Raw genomic sequence first — 20,793 nt, forward strand, 5'->3', positions numbered from 1 at the left:
GTTGAACTCCCGTGTTGCTGGAACCGTGATGGCTCTCTCAGACCGCACCTTGACCCGCGTTGGGGCCGCTAGGACACAGCAATAACCCGGGTCTACAATGCGGTCTGAAAGCGGTATTACCAAATCTCTCATCCTATTACATTTCTCCCCAAGTGTACAACGTCCCCTCACATGGCTCGCTGCGCTCGGCACATGTCAGCTACAAAAAAAAAAAAAAAAACTTGTCGACCTAATGCTTGTGTCTACCTGCTATCTATGTTGACCATTCATAGGTGTCGACCTACGCACTGTCGACCAATAGTGGTCGACCTAGTGTCAACCTAGACATGGTTGACCTAGGGTCCAGATACCCCCTCAGAAGGGCTAAAACCAGCTACATCGCTTAAGATTATCACTGAAGACTGAGCCAATCGTCTTTGCACCCTCCTGCACAATCTCCTCTAACCTCCCACTAACTCATTATGTATTGATGGCACTACTATCTCCTCCAGCCCCCAAGTGCACTGTCTTCGAATAGTGTTGGCTCTTCCCTCTACTTCAAACCACACATTCAGCATCTCTCACAAACCTGGATGTTACCAAGACCCTCATCCACTCTCTGGTCATCTCCAGACTGGACTACTGTAATCGCCTCCCTAACAAATGACTCTCTCCACTCCAATCTATCCTCAGTGCTGCTGCCTGGCTCATTTTCCTCTCCAAGCGCACTATGTCCTCCTCTCCTCTCTTACAAGCCCTTCACTGGCTGCTCTTCCCTTTCAGAATCCAATTCAAGCTCCTCACAATCACTTACAAAGTCCTCACCAACTCCTCTCCCATTTACATATATGGCCTCATCTCCCGTTACATTCCTGCCTGTCCTCTTCACTCCGGTAATGCACGCCGCCTCTCCTACCTCCAAGACTTTTCACGTGGTGCTCCCTACCTCTGGAATTCTCTACCTCTCTCCTACAGACTCTACACATCCCTACAAACCTTCAAACAGGCTCTCAAGACACCACTTCTTCAGGAAACCCAGCCAACCCATGCTCACGGTCAACCCCTTTGTGTCACCCCTATTTGCCCCTCCCCTTTAGAATGTGAGATCTCACGAGCAGGGCCCTCTCCCATCTTGTGCTTTTCCTTCTCTTAAACCATCTTCAATCGCAATAACTCCTGTGGTTTTCTTCCACTGGGATTCTTATTCCAGCATCCTCTTGATGCCGCTATGGTTATGTATCCTGTACTTTGTCCTCTATTGTATTAACCTGTAAGTCACTGTTTTACTTATTCGTTTATGTACTCTGTAATTGGGCGCTGTGGATCCCTTGTGGCGCCATATAAGTAAAGGATCATAATAAAGAAAAACAGCACAGACACGGGAAAGGCATAAATGTATATAATTTTATAAAATAATCTGTCCTGAAGATCACTAGTAAGTATTTATGTGATTTGGAATATTTTACAATAAAACGTCGTTATAACACAACACTTCCCCCAACATGAGGCTGCTGAACCTCACATCTATTGGGGTGACCGCTCTGGTGTCTAACAAGTGCAGACTTGCTGGTAAAAGACTTGCCGCAATCACAGCAGGGATGCGGGTTCTCCCCGGTGTGCCGCCTCTGGTGAGCGGTAAGGTCGGATTTACACCTGAATCGCTTCCCACAGTGCAGGCAGGGATGTGGCTTCTCCGCCGTGTGACTCCGCTGGTGGGATATCCGGTGGGAGTTGCTGACGAAACACCTCCCACATAGAGAGCAGGGGTACGGCTTCTCTCCCGTGTGTAATCTCTGGTGGATGACGCAGTCCGAATTGCTGATGAAGCGCTTCCCGCACACCGAGCAACAGTAGGGCTTCTCCCCCGTATGAATTCTCCGGTGCGTCACCAGGTTGGAATTCCTTTTAAATGACTTGCCACATTCCGAGCACAGGTAACGTTTCTCTCCTGCCTGGCCACTCTGAGGTCTGCTGTCTCGTGATTGTTGGGTAAAACGATTCCCATAAACAGAGAAGGAAAAGGTTTCCTCTCCAGTGACGCGTTCCACATACTGTGGAAATGGAACCAATCGTATCGGTCTATGACTTTCTTGCAGCTGAAGGAGATGGGCAGCAGAAGCAAACTGACCGTCACCGCTGCTGTATTTGGCGCTGGCCCTCGGCACATTGTGGTGATGCAAGGAGGTTTTCAGATGACGCAACTTTGCATCGAATCCTGCACAATCTACCTCAGAGCTCTGACGTTCTTTCTGGGAATTAAGGCCCACCTCATCCTTATCGTACTGTGCCAATGTGTAATATAATGGTGTATACATGTCAGTGTGTGTGAGGTCTTCTCCATCACTTGAGGCTGGTTCCTCCATAATATGAGTAGATGTATCCTGTGTATGGTCTGTGGGAGTATAATTATCAGTGTGTGTGAGGTCTTCTCCATCACATGAGGCCGGTTCCTCTATAATATGAGTAGATGTATCCTGTGTATGACCTGTGGGAATATAATTATCAGTGTGTGTGAGGTCTTCTCCATCACTTGAGGTTGGTTCCTCTATAATATGAGTAAATGTATCCTGTGTATGACCTGTGGGAGTATAATTATCAGTGTGTGTGAGGTCTTCTCCATCACGTGAGAGCGGTTCCTCCTCAATATGAGTAGATGTATACTGTGTATGATATGTGGGAGTATAAATATCAGTGTGTGTGAGGTCTTCTCCATCACATGAGGCCGGTTCCTCCTTAATATGAGTAGATGTATCCTGTGTATGACCTGTGGGTGTATAATTATCAGGGTGTGTGAGGTCTTCTCCATCACATGAGGCCGGTTCCTCCTTAATATGAGTAGATGTATCCTGTGTATGACCTGTGGGAGTATAATTATCAGTGTGTGTGAGGTCTTCTCCATCACGTGAGACCGGTTCCTCCTCAATATGAGTAGATGTATACTGTGTATGATATGTGGGAGTATAAATATCAGTGTGTGTGAGGTCTTCTCCATCACATGAGGCCGGTTCCTCCTTAATATGAGTAGATGTATCCTGTGTATGGTCTGTGGGTGTATAATTATCAGTGTGTGCAACATTTTCTTCTTGACATAATGTTGGTTTCTCAAGAACATTCTCTTTACAGTTGATCATGTTCCGTCCTCCTGCTGATGATGAGCATTTTGTAGTCGGGGTATCTATAACAACACAGTGATCCTCAGTTGTATAGTCTGGGAAAGATAGAGGGGTGTAGGATTCCCCAGATATTTTTTTATCCTCAGTAAGACCTGTGTGAGAGAAATAGATAGTTAATAGTTAGATGATCTAAGCAAGTGGATAATAAAGAGGGGAATGGGTTCTTCGGAGTGACACTGATATAGACATCTTTAGAAAGATATCAAAATACTAATGATCTTATTTGAAGTTGCAATATATATTTACTCTACAAGATGGCATATGGTATTAGAATGGAATGTGCCTTATATACTGACATTTTGTATCATAAGATAATAGATAAAAATATGCCACAGGCTGGTGTTCGGAGGTGGAAGAAGAACGCTCTCAGGTAGTGTGATCTGGGAAACTGATGCTGGAGTAACAGTAATACGCGTTTCACCGGACTGTGGCATGCTTCATCAGACATTTTAGCAGACTTAAAGCACAGAATAAGCTAGACACTGGCACTCTCCATGTGTGTATGTTCTAAGTCCAGCCCTAGGATAGCCAGAAAACAAAATAAGCATAAACTGCATGATTCAGACAGCACTGCGGTGAAACGCGTCAAAGTGTATGCAGTTTATTACATACTACCTAGGAACACATTCCTTAATGTTATTGTAATAAATGTCATCCTGGCGTCCTTTGATGACATGCTCTGGGACCCCATTAGACAATAAAAATAATGACAGGAAAATGATGGGAGGAGCTTATACTAACAGACAATTCACCAGATCTTTCAGACTCCTTGAATCACTGACTGAGATTAGAAAAGTCATCAGCCTGATGGTCAGCAACATGGAGATGCGACCCCATGCTGAGAAGGTCGAGACCCACTTTGGGGTCAGGACCCACAGATTGAGAACCGCTGCTCTAGAAGCTCTGTCCATAATCACATCAGCTAAATATACAGTGTGAAGAGAGGACATCCAGGTTTACGACCCAGGACCCTTATTGCATTCTCAGGTTGCAAAGTAGAATCCTTTAGAGTTGGGTTGCCATGTTGACCACCTGAGGATTAGGGCTCTCCCCTGGCCTGTAGGACTGAAGAAGTGCAATCATTTGTAAGTTGGTCTTAGGAGATGTCGGAGAAGTTTAAGATACTTCTCCAGTTGGACTGGTAAAGCCAGTTTTGGGATACTAGTTTATGGCTTACCTTAAACTGAAGAGGTCTGGGCTGGACCACAGACATAGCAAGCCACGATCTGGAGCAGCCAATGAGAGATAACCCAGTCACTACTATATTCTCTCTAGCCTGTGCCTATACCTGTCTTGTGTGTCAATAGTGTACATTATTGGTACATTGGGTGGGTCTCACCTTCTGGGTATTGTCATATAGACAACATAACATCCCAATACTCAATACATACAGCCTAGTGGTACAAGTTACAGCTCAAAAATCATCTATATATACTCTGTGCATATATATGAACGATTTTTGGATATAGTGATGACATCTCATATATACAGACATTACAGTCATTACACCTCCACTTACCCAGTGATGTGAGGGGCCGGTGATTCTCAGCCATCACGTCCTTGTACAGACCCCGGTGTTCCTCTATATACTCCCATTCCTCCATGGAGAGATAGACAGTGACATCCTCACACCTTATAGGAACCTGAAACACACAATAATACAGTCATCACCCAGACACATCCCCCGGTGTTACTGTATAATGTCCCATTCCCAGGAGTCACCTCTCCGGTCACATCCCCCGGTGTTACTGTATAATGTCCCATTCCCAGCAGTCACCTCTCCGGTCACATCCCCGGTGTTACTGTATAACGACCCATTCCCAGCAGTCACCTCTCCGGTCACATCCCCGGTGTTACTGTATAACGTCCCATTCCCAGCAGTCACCTCCCCCGGTGTTACTGTATAACGTCCCATTCCCAGCAGTCACCTCTCTGGTCACATCCCCCGGTGTTACTGTATAACGTCCCATTCCCAGCAGTCACCTCCCCCGGTGTTACTGTATAACGTCCCATTCCCGGCGGTCACATCCCTCGGTGTTACTGTATAACGTCCCATTCCCAGCAGTCACCTCTCCGGTCACATCTCCGGTGTTACTGTATAACGTCCCATTCCCAGCAGTCACCTCTCCGGTCACATCCCCGGTGTTACTGTATAAGGACCCATTCCCAGCAGTCACCTCTCCGGTCACATCCCCGGTGTTACTGTATAACGTCCCATTCCCAGCAGTCACCTCTCCGGTCACATCCCCCCGGTGTTACTGTATAACATCCCATTCCCAGCAGTCACCTCTTCGGTCACATCCCCCGGTGTTACTGTATAACGTCCAATTCCCAGCAGTCACCTCTCCGGTCACATCCCCCGGTGTTACTGTATAACGTCCCATTCCCAGCAGTCACCTCTCCTGTCACATCCCCCGGTGTTACTGTATAACGTCCCATTCCCAGCAGTCACCTCTCCGGTCACATCCCCGGATGTTACTGTATAACGTCCCATTCCCAGCAGTCACCTCTCCTGTCACATCCCCCGGTGTTACTGTATAACGTCCCATTCCCAGCAGTCACCTCTCCGGTCACATCCCCCGGTGTTACTGTATAACGTCCCATTCCCAGCAGTCAGCTCTCCAGTCACATCCCCCCGGTGTTACTGTATAACATCCCATTCCCAGCAGTCACCTCTCCGGTCACATCCCCCGGTGTTACTGTATAACGTCCCATTCCCAGCAGTCACCTCTCCTGTCACATCCCCCGGTGTTACTGTATAACGTCCCATTCCCAGCAGTCACCTCTCCGGACACATCCCCCGGTGTTACTGTATAACGTCCCATTCCCAGCAGTCACCACTCCTGTCACATCCCCCGGTGTTACTGTATAACGTCCCATTCCCAGCAGTCACCTCTCCGGTCACATCCCCCGGTGTTACTGTATAACGTCCCATTCCCAGCAGTCAGCTCTCCAGTCACATCCCCCCGGTGTTACTGTATAACATCCCATTCCCAGCAGTAACCTCTCCGGTCACATCCCCCGGTGTTACTGTATCACGTCCCATTCCCAGCAGTCACCTCTCCTGTCACATCCCCCGGTGTTACTGTATAATGTCCCATTCCCAGCAGTCACCTCTCCGGACACATCCCCCGGTGTTACTGTATAACATCCCATTCCCAGCAGTCACCTCTCCTGTCACATCCCCCCGGTGTTACTGTGTAAAATCCCATTCCCAGCAGTCCCCTCTCCGGTCACATCCCCCGGTGTTACTGTATAACGTCCCATTCCCAGCAGTCACCTCTCCGGTCACATCCCCCGGTGTTACTGTATAACGTCCCATTCCCAGCAGTCACCTCTCCGGTCACATCCCCCGGTGTTACTGTATAACGTCCCATTCCCAGCAGTCACCTCTCCGGTCACATCCCCCTGATGTTTCTGTCTAATGTCCTATTCCCAGCAGTCACCTCTCCGGTCTATTTCCCTGGTGTTACTGTATAACGCCCCATTCCCAGCAGTCATCTCTCCGGTCACATCCCCCGGTGTTAATGTATAACGTCCCATTCCCAGCAGTCACCTCTCCGGTCACATCCCCCGATGTTTCTGTATAATGTCCCATTCCCAGCAGTCACCTCTCCGGTCACATTCCCTGGTGTTACTGTATAACGCCCCATTCCCAGCAGTGATCTCTCCAATCACATCCTCCCGGTGTTACTGTATAATGTCCCATTCCCAGCAGTCACCTCTCCGGTCACATCCCCCGGTGTTACTGTATAACGTCCCATTCCCAGCAGTCACCCCTCCGGTCACCTCCCCCGGTGTTACTGTATAACGTCCCATTCCCAGCAGTCACCTCTCCGGTCACATCCCCCGGTGTTACTGTATAACGTCCCATTCCCAGCAGTCACCTCTCCGGTCACATCCCCCTGATGTTTCTGTCTAATGTCCTATTCCCAGCAGTCACCTCTCCTGTTACATCCCCGGTGTTACTGTATAACGTCCTGTTCCCAGCAGTCACCTCTCCGGTCACATCCCCCGGTGTTACTGTATAACGTCCCATTCCCAGCAGTCACCTCTCCTGTTACATCCCCCGGTGTTATTGTATAACGTCCCATTCCCAGCAGTCAGCTCTCCGGTCACATTCCCTGGTGTTACTGTATAACGCCCCATTCCCAGAAGTCATCTCTCCGGTCACATCCCCCGGTGTTACTGTATAACGTCCCATTCCCAGCAGTCACCTCTCCTGTTACATCCCCCGGTGTTTCTGTCTAATGTCCTATTCCCAGCAGTCACCTCTCCGGTCACATTCCCTGGTGTTACTGTATAACGCCCCATTCCCAGAAGTCATCTCTCCGGTCACATCCCCCGGTGTTACTGTATAACGTCCCATTCCCAGCAGTCACCTCTCCAGTCACATCCCCCGATGTTTCTGTATAATGTCCCATTCCCAGCAGTCACCTCTCCGGTCACATTCCCTGGTGTTACTGTATAACGCCCCATTCCCAGCAGTCATCTCTCCAATCACATCCTCCCGGTGTTACTGTATAATGTCCCATTCCCAGCAGTCACCTCTCCGGTCACATCCCCCGGTGTTACTGTATAACGTCCCATTCCCAGCAGTCACCTCTCCGGTCACATCCCCCGGTGTTACTGTATAACGTCCCATTCCCAGCAGTCACCTCTCCTGTTACATCCCCGGTGTTACTGTATAACGTCCTGTTCCCAGCAGTCACCTCTCCGGTCACATCCCCCGGTGTTACTGTATAACGTCCCATTCCCAGCAGTCACCTCTCCTGTTACATCCCCCGGTGTTATTGTATAACGTCCCATTCCCAGCAGTCAGCTCTCCAGTCACATCCCCCCGGTGTTACTGTATAACATCCCATTCCCAGCAGTCACCTCTCCTGTTACATCCCCCGGTGTTATTGTATAACGTCCCATTCCCAGCAGTCAGCTCTCCAGTCACATCCCCCCGGTGTTACTGTATAACATCCCATTCCCAGCTGTCACCTCTCCGGTCACATCCCCCGGTGTTACTGTATAAGTCCCATTCCCAGCAGTCACCTCTCCTGTCACATCCCCCGGTGTTACTGTGTAAAATCCCATTCCTAGCAGTCACCTCTCCGGTCACATCCCCCGGTGTTACTGTACAACGTCCCATTCCCAGCAGTCACCTCTCCGGTCACATCCCCCGGTGTTACTGTATAACGTCCCATTCCCAGCAGTCACCTCTCCTGTCACATCCCCCGGTGTTACTGTGTAAAATCCCATTCCCAGCAGTCACCTCTCCGGTCACATCCCCCGGTGTTACTGTATAACGTCCCATTACCAGCAGTCACCTCTCCGGTCACATCCCCCGGTGTTACTGTATAACGTCCCATTCCCAGCAGTCACCTCTCCGGTCACATCCCCCGATGTTTCTGTATAATGTCCCATTCCCAGCAGTCACCTCTCCGGTCACATTCCCTGGTGTTACTGTATAACGCCCCATTCCCAGCAGTCATCTCTCCAATCACATCCTCCCGGTGTTACTGTATAATGTCCCATTCCCAGCAGTCACATCCCCCGGTGTTACTGTATAACGTCCCATTCCCAGCAGTCACCTCTCCTGTCACATCCCCCGGCGTTACTGTGTAAAATCCCATTCCCAGCAGTCACCTCTCCGGTCACATCCCCCGGTGTTACTGTACAACGTCCCATTCCCAGCAGTCACCTCTCCGGTCACATCCCCCGGTGTTACTGTATAACGTCCCATTCCCAGCAGTCACCTCTCCTGTCACATCCCCCGGTGTTACTGTGTAAAATCCCATTCCCAGCAGTCACCTCTCCGGTCACATCCCCCGGTGTTACTGTATAACGTCCCATTCCCAGCAGTCACCTCTCCGGTCACATCCCCCGGTGTTACTGTATAACGTCCCATTCCCAGCAGTCACCTCTCCGGTCACATCCCCCGATGTTTCTGTATAATGTCCCATTCCCAGCAGTCACCTCTCCGGTCACATTCCCTGGTGTTACTGTATAACGCCCCATTCCCAGCAGTCATCTCTCCAATCACATCCTCCCGGTGTTACTGTATAATGTCCCATTCCCAGCAGTCACCTCTCCGGTCACATCCCCCGGTGTTACTGTATAACGACCCATTCCCAGCAGTCACCCCTCCGGTTACCTCCCCCCCGGTGTTACTGTATAACGTCCCATTCCCAGCAGTCACCTCTCCGGTCACATCCCCTGGTGTTACTGTATAACGTCCCATTCCCAGCAGTCACCTCTCCGGTCACATCCCCCGGTGTTTTTGTCTAATGTCCCATTCCCAGCAGTCACCTCTCCGGTCACATTCCCTGGTGTTACTGTATAACGCCCCATTCCCAGCAGTCATCTCTCCAATCACATCCTCCCGGTGTTACTGTATAATGTCCCATTCCCAGCAGTCACCCCTCCGGTCACCTCCCCCGGTGTTACTGTATAACGTCCCATTCCCAGCAGTCACCTCTCCGGTCACATCCCCCGGTGTTACTGTATAACGTCCCATTCCCAGCAGTCACCTCTCCGGTCACATCCCCCGGTGTTACTGTATAACGTCCCATTCCCAGCAGTCACCTCTCCTGTTACATCCCCGGTGTTACTGTATAACGTCCTGTTCCAAGCAGTCACCTCTCCGGTCACATCCCCCGGTGTTACTGTATAACGTCCCATTCCCAGCAGTCACCTCTCCTGTTACATCCCCCGGTCTGTGTTACTGTATAACGTCCCATTCCCTGCAGTCACCTCTCCGGTCACATCCCCCGGTGTTACTGTATATCGCCCCATCCTCAGCAGTCACCTCTCCGGTCACATCCCCCAGTGTTACTGTATAATGCCCTATTCCCAGCAGTCACCTCTCCGGTCACATCCTCCGGTGTTACTGTATAACGTCCCATTCCCAGCAGTCACCTCTCCGGTCACATCCCCCGGTGTTACTGTATAACGTCCCATTCCCAGCAGTCACCTTTCCGGTCACATCCCCCGGTGTTACTGTATAACGTCCCATTCCCAGCAGTCACCTCTCCGGTCACATCCCCCGGTGTTACTGTATAACGTCCCATTCCCAGCAGTCACCTCTCCTGTTACATCCCTTGGTCTGTGTTACTGTATAACGTCCCATTCCCAGCAGTCACCTCTCCGGTCACATCCCCGGTGTTACTGTATAATGTCCCATTCCCTGCAGTCACCTCTCCGGTCACATCCCCCGGTGTTACTGTATATCGCCCCATCCTCAGCAGTCATCTCTCCGGTCACATCCCCCGGTGTTACTGTATAACGTCCCATTCCCAGCAGTCACCTCTCCGGTCACATCCCCCGGTGTTACTGTATAACGTCCCATTCCCAGCAGTCACCTCTCCTGTTACATCCCCCGGTCTGTGTTACTGTATAACGTCCCATTCCCAGCAGTCACCTCTCTGGTCACATCCCCTGGTGTTACTGTATAACGCCCCATTCCCAGCAGTCACCTCTCCGGTCACATCCCCCGGTGTTACTGTATAACGTCCCATTCCCAGCAGTCACCTCTCCGGTCAGCAGCTGAATGATCATGTTGGTGAGTTCCAGGATCTTCTGGTCATTGTGCCTCTCTTGTATCAGTGAGTGAGGTGGAGGCACCGTGATGGGGCTCTGGGTCCTGCTCAGTCCTCCTGACATATGGTTGCTGGGTGTCACACGCTCCCCAGATTCCTTCTTCACTACTATGTAATCCTGCACATAATAAAGGGGTAATTATCACTGAAATAAAAACAACCTTCATAAGTAAAATATTTGACATCGTTTGAAGATTACTGTATGTAGCTACATCTGCATGTGTTACATCCGTCAAGTTAAGAGTGATGTCACTAAGACGCTCCCAGACCCCCTCACCTCCCCGGTCAGGTCTCTGTGTCAGTGATAGAGATAAGAGTGATGTCACTGTGACGCTCCCAGACCCACTCACCTCCCCGGTCAGGTCCCTGTGTCAGTAATAGAGATAAGAGTGATGTCACTGTGACGCTCCCAGACCCCCTCACCTCCCCAGTCAGGTCCCTGTGTCAGTAATAGAGATAAGAGTGATGTCACTGTGACGCTCCCAGACCCCCTCACCTCCCCAGTCAGGTCCCTGTGTCAGTAATAGAGATAAGAGTGATGTCAATGTGACGCTCCCAGACCCCCTCACCTCCCCGGTCAGGTCCCTGTGTCAGTAATAGAGATAAGAGTGATGTCACTGTGATGCTCCCAGACCCCCTCACCTCCCCAGTCAGGTCCCTATGTCAGTAATAGAGATAGGAGTGATGTCACTGTGACCCTCCCAGACCCCCTCACCTCCCCGGTCAGGTCCCTGTGTCAGTGATAGAGATAAGAGTGACATCACTGTGACGCTCCCAGACCCCCTCACCTCCCCAGTCAGGTCCCTGTGTCAGTAATAGAGATAAGAGTGATGTCACTGTGACGCCCCCAGACCCCCTCACTTCCCCAGTCAGGTCCCTGTGTCAGTAATAGAGATAAGAGTGATGTCACTGTGACGCCCCCAGACCCCCTCACTTCCCCAGTCAGGTCCCTGTGTCAGTAATAGAGATAAGAGTGATATTACTGTGACGCTCCCAGACCCCCTCACCTCCCCTGTCAGGTCCCTGTGTTAGTAATAGAGATAAGAGTGACATCAATGTGACTCTCCCAGACACCCTCACTTCCCCTGTCAGGTCCCTGTGTTAGTAATAGAGATAAGAGTGACGTCACTGTGACTCTCCCAGACCCCCTCACTTCCCCGGTCAGCTCCCTGTGCTAGTAATAGAGATAAGAGTGATGTCACTGTGACGCTCCCAGACCCCCTCACCTCCCCGGTCAGGTGCCTGTGTCAGTAATAGAGATAAGAGTGATGTCACTGTGACGCTCCCAGACCCCCTCACCTCCCCGGTCAGGTCTCTGTGTCAGTGATAGAGATAAGAGTGATGTCACTGTGACGCCCCCAGACTCCCTCACTTCCCCAGTCAGGTCCCTGTGTCAGTAATAGAGATAAGAGTGATGTCACTGTGACGCCCCCAGACCCCCTCACTTCCCCAGTCATGTCCCTGTGTCAGTAATAGAGATAAGAGTGATATTACTGTGACGCTCCCAGACCCCCTCACCTCCCCTGTCAGGTCCCTGTGTTAGTAATAGAGATAAGAGTGACATCACTGTGACTCTCCCAGACCCCCTCACTTCCCCGGTCAGCTCCCTGTGCTAGTAATAGAGATAAGAGTGATGTCACTGTGACGCTCCCAGACCCCCTCACCTCCCCGGTCAGGTGCCTGTGTCAGTAATAGAGATAAGAGTGATGTCACTGTGACGCTCCCAGACCCCCTAACCTCCCCGGTCAGGTCCCTGTGTCAGTAATAGAGATAAGAGTGATGTTACTGTGACGCTCCCAGACCCCCTCACCTCCCCAGTCAGGTCCCTGTGTCAGTAATAGAGATAAGAGTGATGTCACTGTGACACTCCCAGACCCCCTCACCTCCCCGGTCAGGTCCCTTTGTCAGTAATAGAGATAAGAGTGATGTCACTGTGACGCTCCCAGACCCCCTCACCTCCCCGGTCAGATCCCCGTGTCAGTAATAGAGATAAGAGTGATGTCACTGTGACGCTCCCAGACCCCCTCACCTCCCCGGTCAGGTCCCCGTGTCAGTAATAGAGATAAGAGTGATGTCACTGTGACGCTCCCAGACCCCCTCACCTCCCCGGTCAGGTCCCTGTGTCAGTAATAGAGATAAGAGTGATGTCACTGTGACGCTCCCAGACCCCCTCACCTCCCCGGTCAGGTCCCTTTGTTAGTAATAGAGATAAGAGTGATGTCACTGTGACGCTCCCAGACCCGATCACCTCCCGGTCAGGTCCCTGTGTCAGTAATAGAGATAAGAGTGACGTCACTGTGACGCTCCCAGACCCCCTCACCTCCCCGGTCAGGTCCCTGTGTCAGTAATAGAGATAAGAGTGATGTCACTGTGACGCTCCCAGACCCGATCACCTCCCGGTCAGGTCCCTGTGTCAGTAATAGAGATAAGAGTGATGTCACTGTGACGCTCCCAGACCCCCTCACCTCCCCGGTCAGGTCCCTGTGTCAGTAATACAGATAAGAATGATGTCACTGTGACGCACCCAGACCCCCTCACCTCCCCGGTCAGGTCCCTGTGTCAGTAATACAGATAAGAGTGATGTCACTGTGACCTCACCTCCCCAGTCAGCAGGTAGATGATCTCCAGGGTGAGATGTAATATCCGCTCAGTCATGTGACTCTTGTCTTTGTCCATCCTCAGAAGTCAGATGATCAGGTAGGTGACGAGGATGGTGATGCTGGAAGACACAGGATGTGGGATAACATTACTGGTACATTACAGTATAGTAAATATCTATAGCACAGGACTATAGTATTGTATACACACACACACACACATACATACTGTACATACATACAGACCACACAGCATATTGTGTGGGCACCTAATATAACAGCCAGTGACAGGTCATTACCTGGAATTACAGCCTCCTCCTCTCCCTCCTCACCAGTGGCAGCACAATAAGCAGTAAGACATGTTGTTATGAGTTCTCAGTGATAGGATTCATTCCAATCCTGAACAAGACATTCTCGGCGCTCAGCTAGCTCTGCCTTGTCATGTTTATTACCCTGAGAGGTGGCTGCTGGGAATTATAGTTCATAGCGGTCTCATTGCGGAATCCGCTTCCGGACAGCTGACGCTTGCCATCACTACGCTTCCGGTCTGTGCGTTCCAGATGTTTCCGGTTATTGCGTTCCAGCTGCATTGCTCAAGCCAGTCGCACTAGAACGCTTGGTCTGCCACCAAGTGGTCAGTTTACAGACTACAGCGGATTATAATTGGTCTGTCTTTCCTTTCCCCCCGACACTGCCACCTTGTGGTCTGGTAGGGAAATGCAGGAGACACTTGGCAAATATTTATTGTACCTTGCTAATATCATGTTTTGCTGCCCCCCAAAAATTACACTGAATGGGGCAAATTGCACCTTATGGGACCCCTGAGCCATGACTGATCTGCAGTGGCGGGCAGGGAATGAATGTATATTATATATACACTACAATATTATATCATACACTTACAACCTCCAACTGTACCGTTTTTCTATGGTCTGTACCAGCTAAAACCAATGTACCACTTTTTACCAGTTTACATGAGGCCCCGGCGCTGATGTCACTGTCGTTGCTAGGCAATGCCGGCTGCCGCAGGCCCTGCCCCGCTGTTGACTGACAGGTTAGGATATGGCGTGGAGGCAGTGCATAGCCAATGACGTATGGAGGCTGGGCGGGGCTGGCTAGAGCGTGACGCATGATGGGAGATGTAGTTTGGTGTATCTGCGGCCCCCGTGTCATGCTGGGACTTCTAGTTCCTCTGTGTTATATACCATGTACCTGCACCAGCCCCCCTTACCTCCAGGGACCCTCACAATACTCACCTGTCCCATACTGGCATGGTAATGGTTAGCATTACTGCCTTACAGCACTGAGGTTCAATTCCCACCATGGCCCTAACTGTGCAGAGTTTGTATATTCTCCCCGTGCTTGCGTGGGTTTCCTCTGGGTGCTCCGGTTTCCTCCCACAATCCAAAAATATACTGGTAGGCGAAAAAAAATTAACCCTAGAATTCTCTTTACAGCGCTGCGTAATATGTGTGCGCTATATAAGAAACTGCTAATAAATAAATAAATAAAATTAACAGGACTGGGCTCTGCAGCCATCGCATTGTGTTGGCCACACCCCATTTACCATTGGCCACACCCCCTTGCCCAATTTGTACCATTTTTTTATGTATGAGATGTTGGAGGGTATGTACACCCCAGTGTCCCCCCTTACTATTATAAAGGTACAAACATTGCATAAGTGTGTAACATAGAACACAATGGTAATACTTCTGATTTCTGGCCGACCATGTGGCCAGCTGGTCTCATCATGCTGCAGCCTGCAATGACAATGAGCGTATAGTCATGTGGCAGCCTGGAGGTGCAGCTCCACCCTCGCCATTGTTAATCTGGGCCTGGGTGAGACGTTGCAGAGGTGGGGCAGGAGGGCGGCCCCTGTGTATAACACCCATTACAGATGTGCCAATGATACCGCTCAGCCCCCAGAGCCGCTGTTATCCTCAGGTGACCTCTCCTGAGTAGGCCGGGACCGCTCCATTGGCAGTGACCCAGATAGCTGCCATAGTCTTGCTGGTGCCCCCCCACACACGCACGCACACACTCATGCCTCTCACTGATGCCATGGGATAATATAATGGGTGTGATTAAGAGGCGGCCGCGGCAGCCATTACTGTACCTATGGGGGTCCTATGTACGTGACCGCTGGCCATTGCGCCACCGTCACTCAGTGCATCTGCCCATGGTTGGCGCAGAGTATCCATAGCATACCTCCCAACATGACCCTCTCCAGGAGGGACACAATGCTGTAGGCTGCACAGGGACCATGTGTGGGGCACGGCCACCCTGCTGCCACCATTATACAGGGTGACACTATGTTTGGGGTGACACTAGCAGTTGACAGGTGTTTCTGGAGTTGCAGTCACAAAAAAATGAACCCCAGAACACCTACAGGGGTAATAAAATAATAAAATACCACAAAGAAATTACTGCCTGCAAAAATGGTGTATGTGTTCTAGGGTTAAAAAAAAAAATAATACAGGGATTTCTGGGAGTTGTAGTCCTCCAGGAGCAGCGTGTGTCTAGAGCTCTGGGGGATATATTGAGTGGGCCACAACAAAATGGCCGCCGCTGCATGGTACTGGGGACAGGTGATAGTGTGAGGTTTTATACCGGCATATCCGCCCCGGTGAGCAGAGCTAAGCAAAGACTGGCGAGGCGGGGTGCAGGGGAGCCGGCACCGTGACCGGGAGAGGTCGTCACTGCGCCTTCCCCAGACGCCGGAAGTGGGACTCTCGCGGCTTCCGGTCTCCTGCATCGGGGACAGATCGCTGCGGATGAGAGAGGTGAGAGCCGGGTGCGGGCCTCTGGGGCCCCCTCTATGTACATGTCACCCCTCTGTGCCCAACATGGTGCCCTGCGCTGCCCACAGCTCATCTCACCCCCAGTCACCGCTACACACCTCCTGTACCGTCCCAGTCACCCCTCTGGCTGCCATAATTATAATAAACTCTGATATTGGGGTGTTCAGCCTTATTTGTGGGCCACAAAGATACGGGCTGACCTACTGCAGCCAGGTGACCTCATCAGGTGGGTCCCTAGCAGTCCTCAGGTTCTGAGCGTGGGACCCCGTGGCCAGGGCAGCCCACCCACAGACCTTCTATAATGTCATGCCATCCTTCCCTACGCCCCATATACCCCAACATCTCCTGTATGATCCCATTCATCTCAACGTCTCCTACATCCCAACATCTCCTGTATGGTCCCATTCATCCCTACGTCTCCTACATCCCAAAATCTCCCATATGATCCCGATCATCCCTACATCCCAACATCTCCCATATGATCCCACTCATCCCTACATCCTATATATCCCAACCTCTCCCGTATGATCCCATAGATCCCAACATCTTCCGTATGATCCCATAGATCCCAACATCTTCCGTATGATCCCATACTCCCCAACATCTCCCGTATGATCCCATACTCCCCAACATCTCCCGTATGATCCCATACTCCCCAACATCTCCCGTATGATCCCATGCATCCCAACATCTCCCGTATGATCCCATACTCCCCAACATCTCCCGTATGATCCCATACTCCCCAACATCTCCCGTATGATCCCATGCATCCCAACATCACCTGTATGATCCCATACACCCCAACAACTCCCGTATGATCCCATACATCCCAACATAGCCCATATGATCCCATACACCCCAACATCACCTGTATGATCTGTTCATCCCTACGTCTCATACATCCCGACATCCTACACATCCCAACATCTCCTGTATGATCCCGCTCATCCCTACGTCTCATATATCCCAACATCTCCCATATTATCCCGCTCATCCCTATGTCCTATACATCCCAACATCTCCCGTATGATCCCGCTCATCCCTACGTCATCCACATCCCAACATCTCCTGTATGATCCCGTCCTTCCCTATGTCCTACACATCCCAATATCGCCCGTATGATCCTGATCATCCCTACGTCCTACACATCCCAACATCTCCCATATGAACTTGCTCATCCCTACATCCTACACATCCCAACATCTCCTGTATGATCCCGACATCCTGCACATCCCAACATCTCCTGTATGATCCCATCCATCCTTTCGTCCTACACATCCCAACATCTCCTGTATGATCCCATCCTTCCCTACGCCCCATATACCCCAACATCTCCCGTATGATTCCGATCATCCCTACATCCCAACATCTCCTGTATGATCCCATTCATCCCTACGTCTCCTACATCCCAACATCTCCCGTATGATCCCGATCATTCCTGCACATCCCGACATCTCCTATATGATCCCATCCCTACGTCCTACACGTCCCAGCATCTCCTGTATAATCCCATTCATCTCTACATCTCCTACATCCCAACATCTCCTGTATGGTCCCGTCCTTCCCTATGTCCTACACATCCCAATATCTCCCGTATGATCCTGATCATCCCTACGTCCTAAACATCCCAACATCTCCCATATGAACCTGCTCATCCCTACATCTCCCGTATGATTCTATACATCCCAACATTTCCCTATAATTCCATACATCCCAGCATCTCCTGCATGATTCCTATATCTCCTGTATGATCCCATACACCCGTATAATCCCGTTCATCCCTACGTCTCATACATCCCACATTATCCCACTCATCCCTATGTCCTATACATCCCAACATCTCCCATGTGATTCCATTCATCCCAACATCTCCCGTATGATCCCATACACCCCAACATCGCCCGTATGATTCCGTCCATCCCTACGTCCCATACATCCCGACATCTCCAATATTATCCCATCCAGTCCTACATCCTCCACCATGTTCTCCACCGCCTCATTGCTACATTTTTCATATAATCTCTGCCTTTTCCTACACCTCATGTAATAATTCCAGTTATCCCACCACCCTCTGCGTCATCATCCCATTTACTTACTGCACCTTCTGTCCTGTCCTATTTCAGATTACTACCATGTCGGCAGATGACCCCCTTCCTGGCGGGTCTGAGACCGGGAGCACCTGGCCAAATTCCTCCTCCAATGTTCCCTCCACCAAGTTCGAGCTGGAGAAGGAGACGGAGCTCCGTCTGGAGGTAGAGGGCTCGGCCACCGTGCAGGTGGAGCTGATCTCCGGGCTGGCCGAGATGTTTGGGACAGAGTTAACCAGGAACAAGAAGTACACGTTCCCACCGGGGAGCAAGGCCGCTGTCTTCACATGGCACGGGTGCACCGTTCAGCTGTGGGGCAGCCCCGACGTGGCCTACGTGTCCAAGGACACCCCCATGCTGCTGTATCTCAACACCCACGTGGGACTGGAGCAGATGCGGGTGCAAGCAGAGCGTGACGGGGAGAGAGGGCCTCGGGTGTTGGTGGCCGGGCCCTCGGACGTGGGCAAGTCCACCCTCTGCCGTCTCCTGCTGAACTACGCTGTGCGGAGAGGCCGGCGCCCCACCTTGGTGGAACTGGACGTGGGCCAAGGCTCGGTGTCCGTGCCTGGTACGGTCGGAGCCCTCTGCGTGGAGCGGCCAGCCGATGTAGAGGAAGGATTCTCCGCTCAGGCTCCTCTGGTCTATCACTTCGGATCTACGACTCCAGGGACGAACATCAAATTGTACAACAAGGTAAGAAATGTTACATAGTTACATAGTAGGTGAGGCTGAATAAAGTCTTCTGTCCATCTAGTTCAACCTATGGTTATAGTAGCTAATCCCTTGTTGTACAGTATGTTCTGATATTTTAAAGACAGATTTTGTTACTTATTCGTACCCATGGATGTTTTTTACCAATAAATGTTTATCCAACCTTATTTTAAACATATTTATAGTGTCTGCCGACACCACTTCTCCAGGAAGAGAGTTCCAAAGTTTGACTGCTCTGACTGTAAAGAATTTTTTTCTTATAGATGAACAAAATCTTATTTTCTTCTAATCTATACTCATGCCCTCGCATCCTAGATTCCTGTCTAGTAGAAAAGAGGGTGTGTGACAGTTTCTTATATTGGCCCCTGATATATTTGTACATGTTGAGCATGTCCCCCCTTAAACGTCTCTTCTCTAGTGTAAATAGTCCCAGCTTGCTTACTCTCTCCTCATAGCTTATGTTCCCCATTCCCCTAATAAGCTTTGCTGCTCGCCTTTGAATTTTTATAATTCTATGATGTCCTTTTTATAGTGTGGGGCCCAGAACTGCACTGCGTATTCGAGGTGCGGTCTAACCAATGATTTGTACAGAGGCATAATTACTTTTGAGTCCCTAGTTTCCATGCCACCGATTAGCAACAGAAAAGTGCAACATTGCGCCATTTATAAATTTTTAATTCTCTGGGATCTTCATGATGAAGCTTTTAGGGTGTGAATACTTACGCAATAAATTGTTGCCCTTTTTTTTTTTTTTTTTTATACGATTTAAGAAGCTATTGAGAAGTTCTGGATTTTCCCAGATGTGTCTCCTGCCTGTTGGTCCTGACTCTGTCTTGTTCCTCCCCAGCTGACCTCACGCCTGGCTCACGTCTTCAATCTGCGGTGCGAAGCCAACCGGCGCGCCTCCGTCAGCGGCTGCCTTATAAACAGCTGCGGCTGGGTGAAGGGTTCGGGATACCAGGCGCTGATACATGCGGCCTCGGCCTTCGAAGTGGACGTGGTCATAGTCCTGGACCAGGAACGCCTGTACAACGATCTGCGCCGAGACCTCCCCCACTTTGTCCACACGCTGCTCCTCCCCAAGTCCGGCGGGGCCTCCGAACGCTCCAAAGAGTGTCGGAGAGAGTCCCGGGATCAGCGGGTGCGGGAGTACTTCTACGGCCCCCGGGGGTCACTCTATCCTCACGCCTTTGAGGTGAAGTTCTCTGAGGTGAAGGTCTACAAGGTCGGAGCTCCGTCTATTCCGGACTCTTGCCTCCCGTTGGGCATGTCACAAGAGGACAATCAGCTGAAGCTAGTTCCGGTGTCGCCTGGCAGAGACATGGCGCATCACCTGCTGAGTGTGGTGCCCATTGATGGTGGGGAAGAAGAAGGGGTGGAGGAGAAGAACGTGGCTGGGTTTATTGTCACCACCGGGGTGGACATCGAGAGAGAGACTCTGACCGTGCTCTCCCCGGCTCCGAGACCGCTGCCCAAGTGTGTCCTGCTGATCATGGACATTCGGTTTATGGACCTGAAGTGAAGGAACCGCCGTCTGATAAATATCTTTTATGGCTTAAAAGAAACTTTCTTGCTGTTTTTATTAAAGAGGTTTTATTTAGTTTTTGCTCCCAAATAGTCGTCCAGAAATGTTTTACATACATGTAAGTCTTGCGGGTACGACTTTATAACGGACAACTCGTGCCACAAATGAGTCCAGAGGTTCCCAAACTCCACTATTACAGTCCAGGTTTTTAAGGCTATCCCTGTCTACAACCAGCCAAAAGTGGTACCGTGTCTGTGTTAGTAAATCTCCCCATATGCTATGACCAGGCCCTCTTGTATCTAAGGGTGTGGTACAGGGGTCCGACAGTCGA

General features: G+C 50.6%; 2 protein-coding genes across 5 annotated transcripts; one reads left to right on the forward strand and one right to left on the reverse strand.

The window, feature by feature from the left end:
• Nucleotides 1–1,083: 1,083 nt before the first annotated feature.
• Nucleotides 1,084–16,107, reverse strand: LOC146009915 (uncharacterized). Of its 3 annotated transcripts, none has more exons than XM_083150540.1 (5): nt 15,949–16,107; nt 13,340–13,460; nt 10,674–10,859; nt 4,672–4,795; nt 1,084–3,244 (listed from the first exon to the last, which is right to left on the reverse strand). In XM_083150540.1, exons 2-5 carry the CDS (start codon nt 13,415–13,417, stop codon nt 1,458–1,460), a joined length of 2,175 nt encoding a protein of 724 aa, XP_083006666.1. In that variant the 5' UTR covers nt 13,418–13,460; nt 15,949–16,107; the 3' UTR covers nt 1,084–1,457. The 3 variants fall into 3 exon arrangements, with proteins under 3 accessions (XP_083006666.1, XP_083006667.1, XP_083006664.1); XM_083150541.1 differs by lacking the exon at nt 15,949–16,107 and adding an exon at nt 15,455–15,577; XM_083150538.1 differs by lacking the exon at nt 15,949–16,107 and adding an exon at nt 13,638–13,810 and having other exon boundaries at nt 1,085–3,244.
• CLP1 (cleavage factor polyribonucleotide kinase subunit 1) lies at nt 15,930–20,552 on the forward strand. 2 transcript variants are annotated; one of them, XM_083150673.1, is made up of 3 exons: nt 15,930–16,121; nt 18,263–18,919; nt 19,785–20,552. In XM_083150673.1, the coding sequence occupies exons 1-3, from the start codon at nt 16,113–16,115 to the stop codon at nt 20,457–20,459; spliced, it is 1,341 nt and encodes a 446-aa protein (XP_083006799.1). In that variant the 5' UTR covers nt 15,930–16,112; the 3' UTR covers nt 20,460–20,552. The 2 variants fall into 2 exon arrangements, with proteins under 2 accessions (XP_083006799.1, XP_083006800.1); XM_083150674.1 differs by lacking the exon at nt 15,930–16,121 and adding an exon at nt 16,149–16,365.
• Nucleotides 20,553–20,793: the final 241 nt, after the last annotated feature.

The sequence above is a fragment of the Crinia signifera genome, chromosome 6 (assembly GCF_055691185.1).
Source record: "Crinia signifera chromosome 6, ASM5569118v1, whole genome shotgun sequence".
Classification (NCBI taxonomy): domain Eukaryota; kingdom Metazoa; phylum Chordata; class Amphibia; order Anura; family Myobatrachidae; genus Crinia; species Crinia signifera.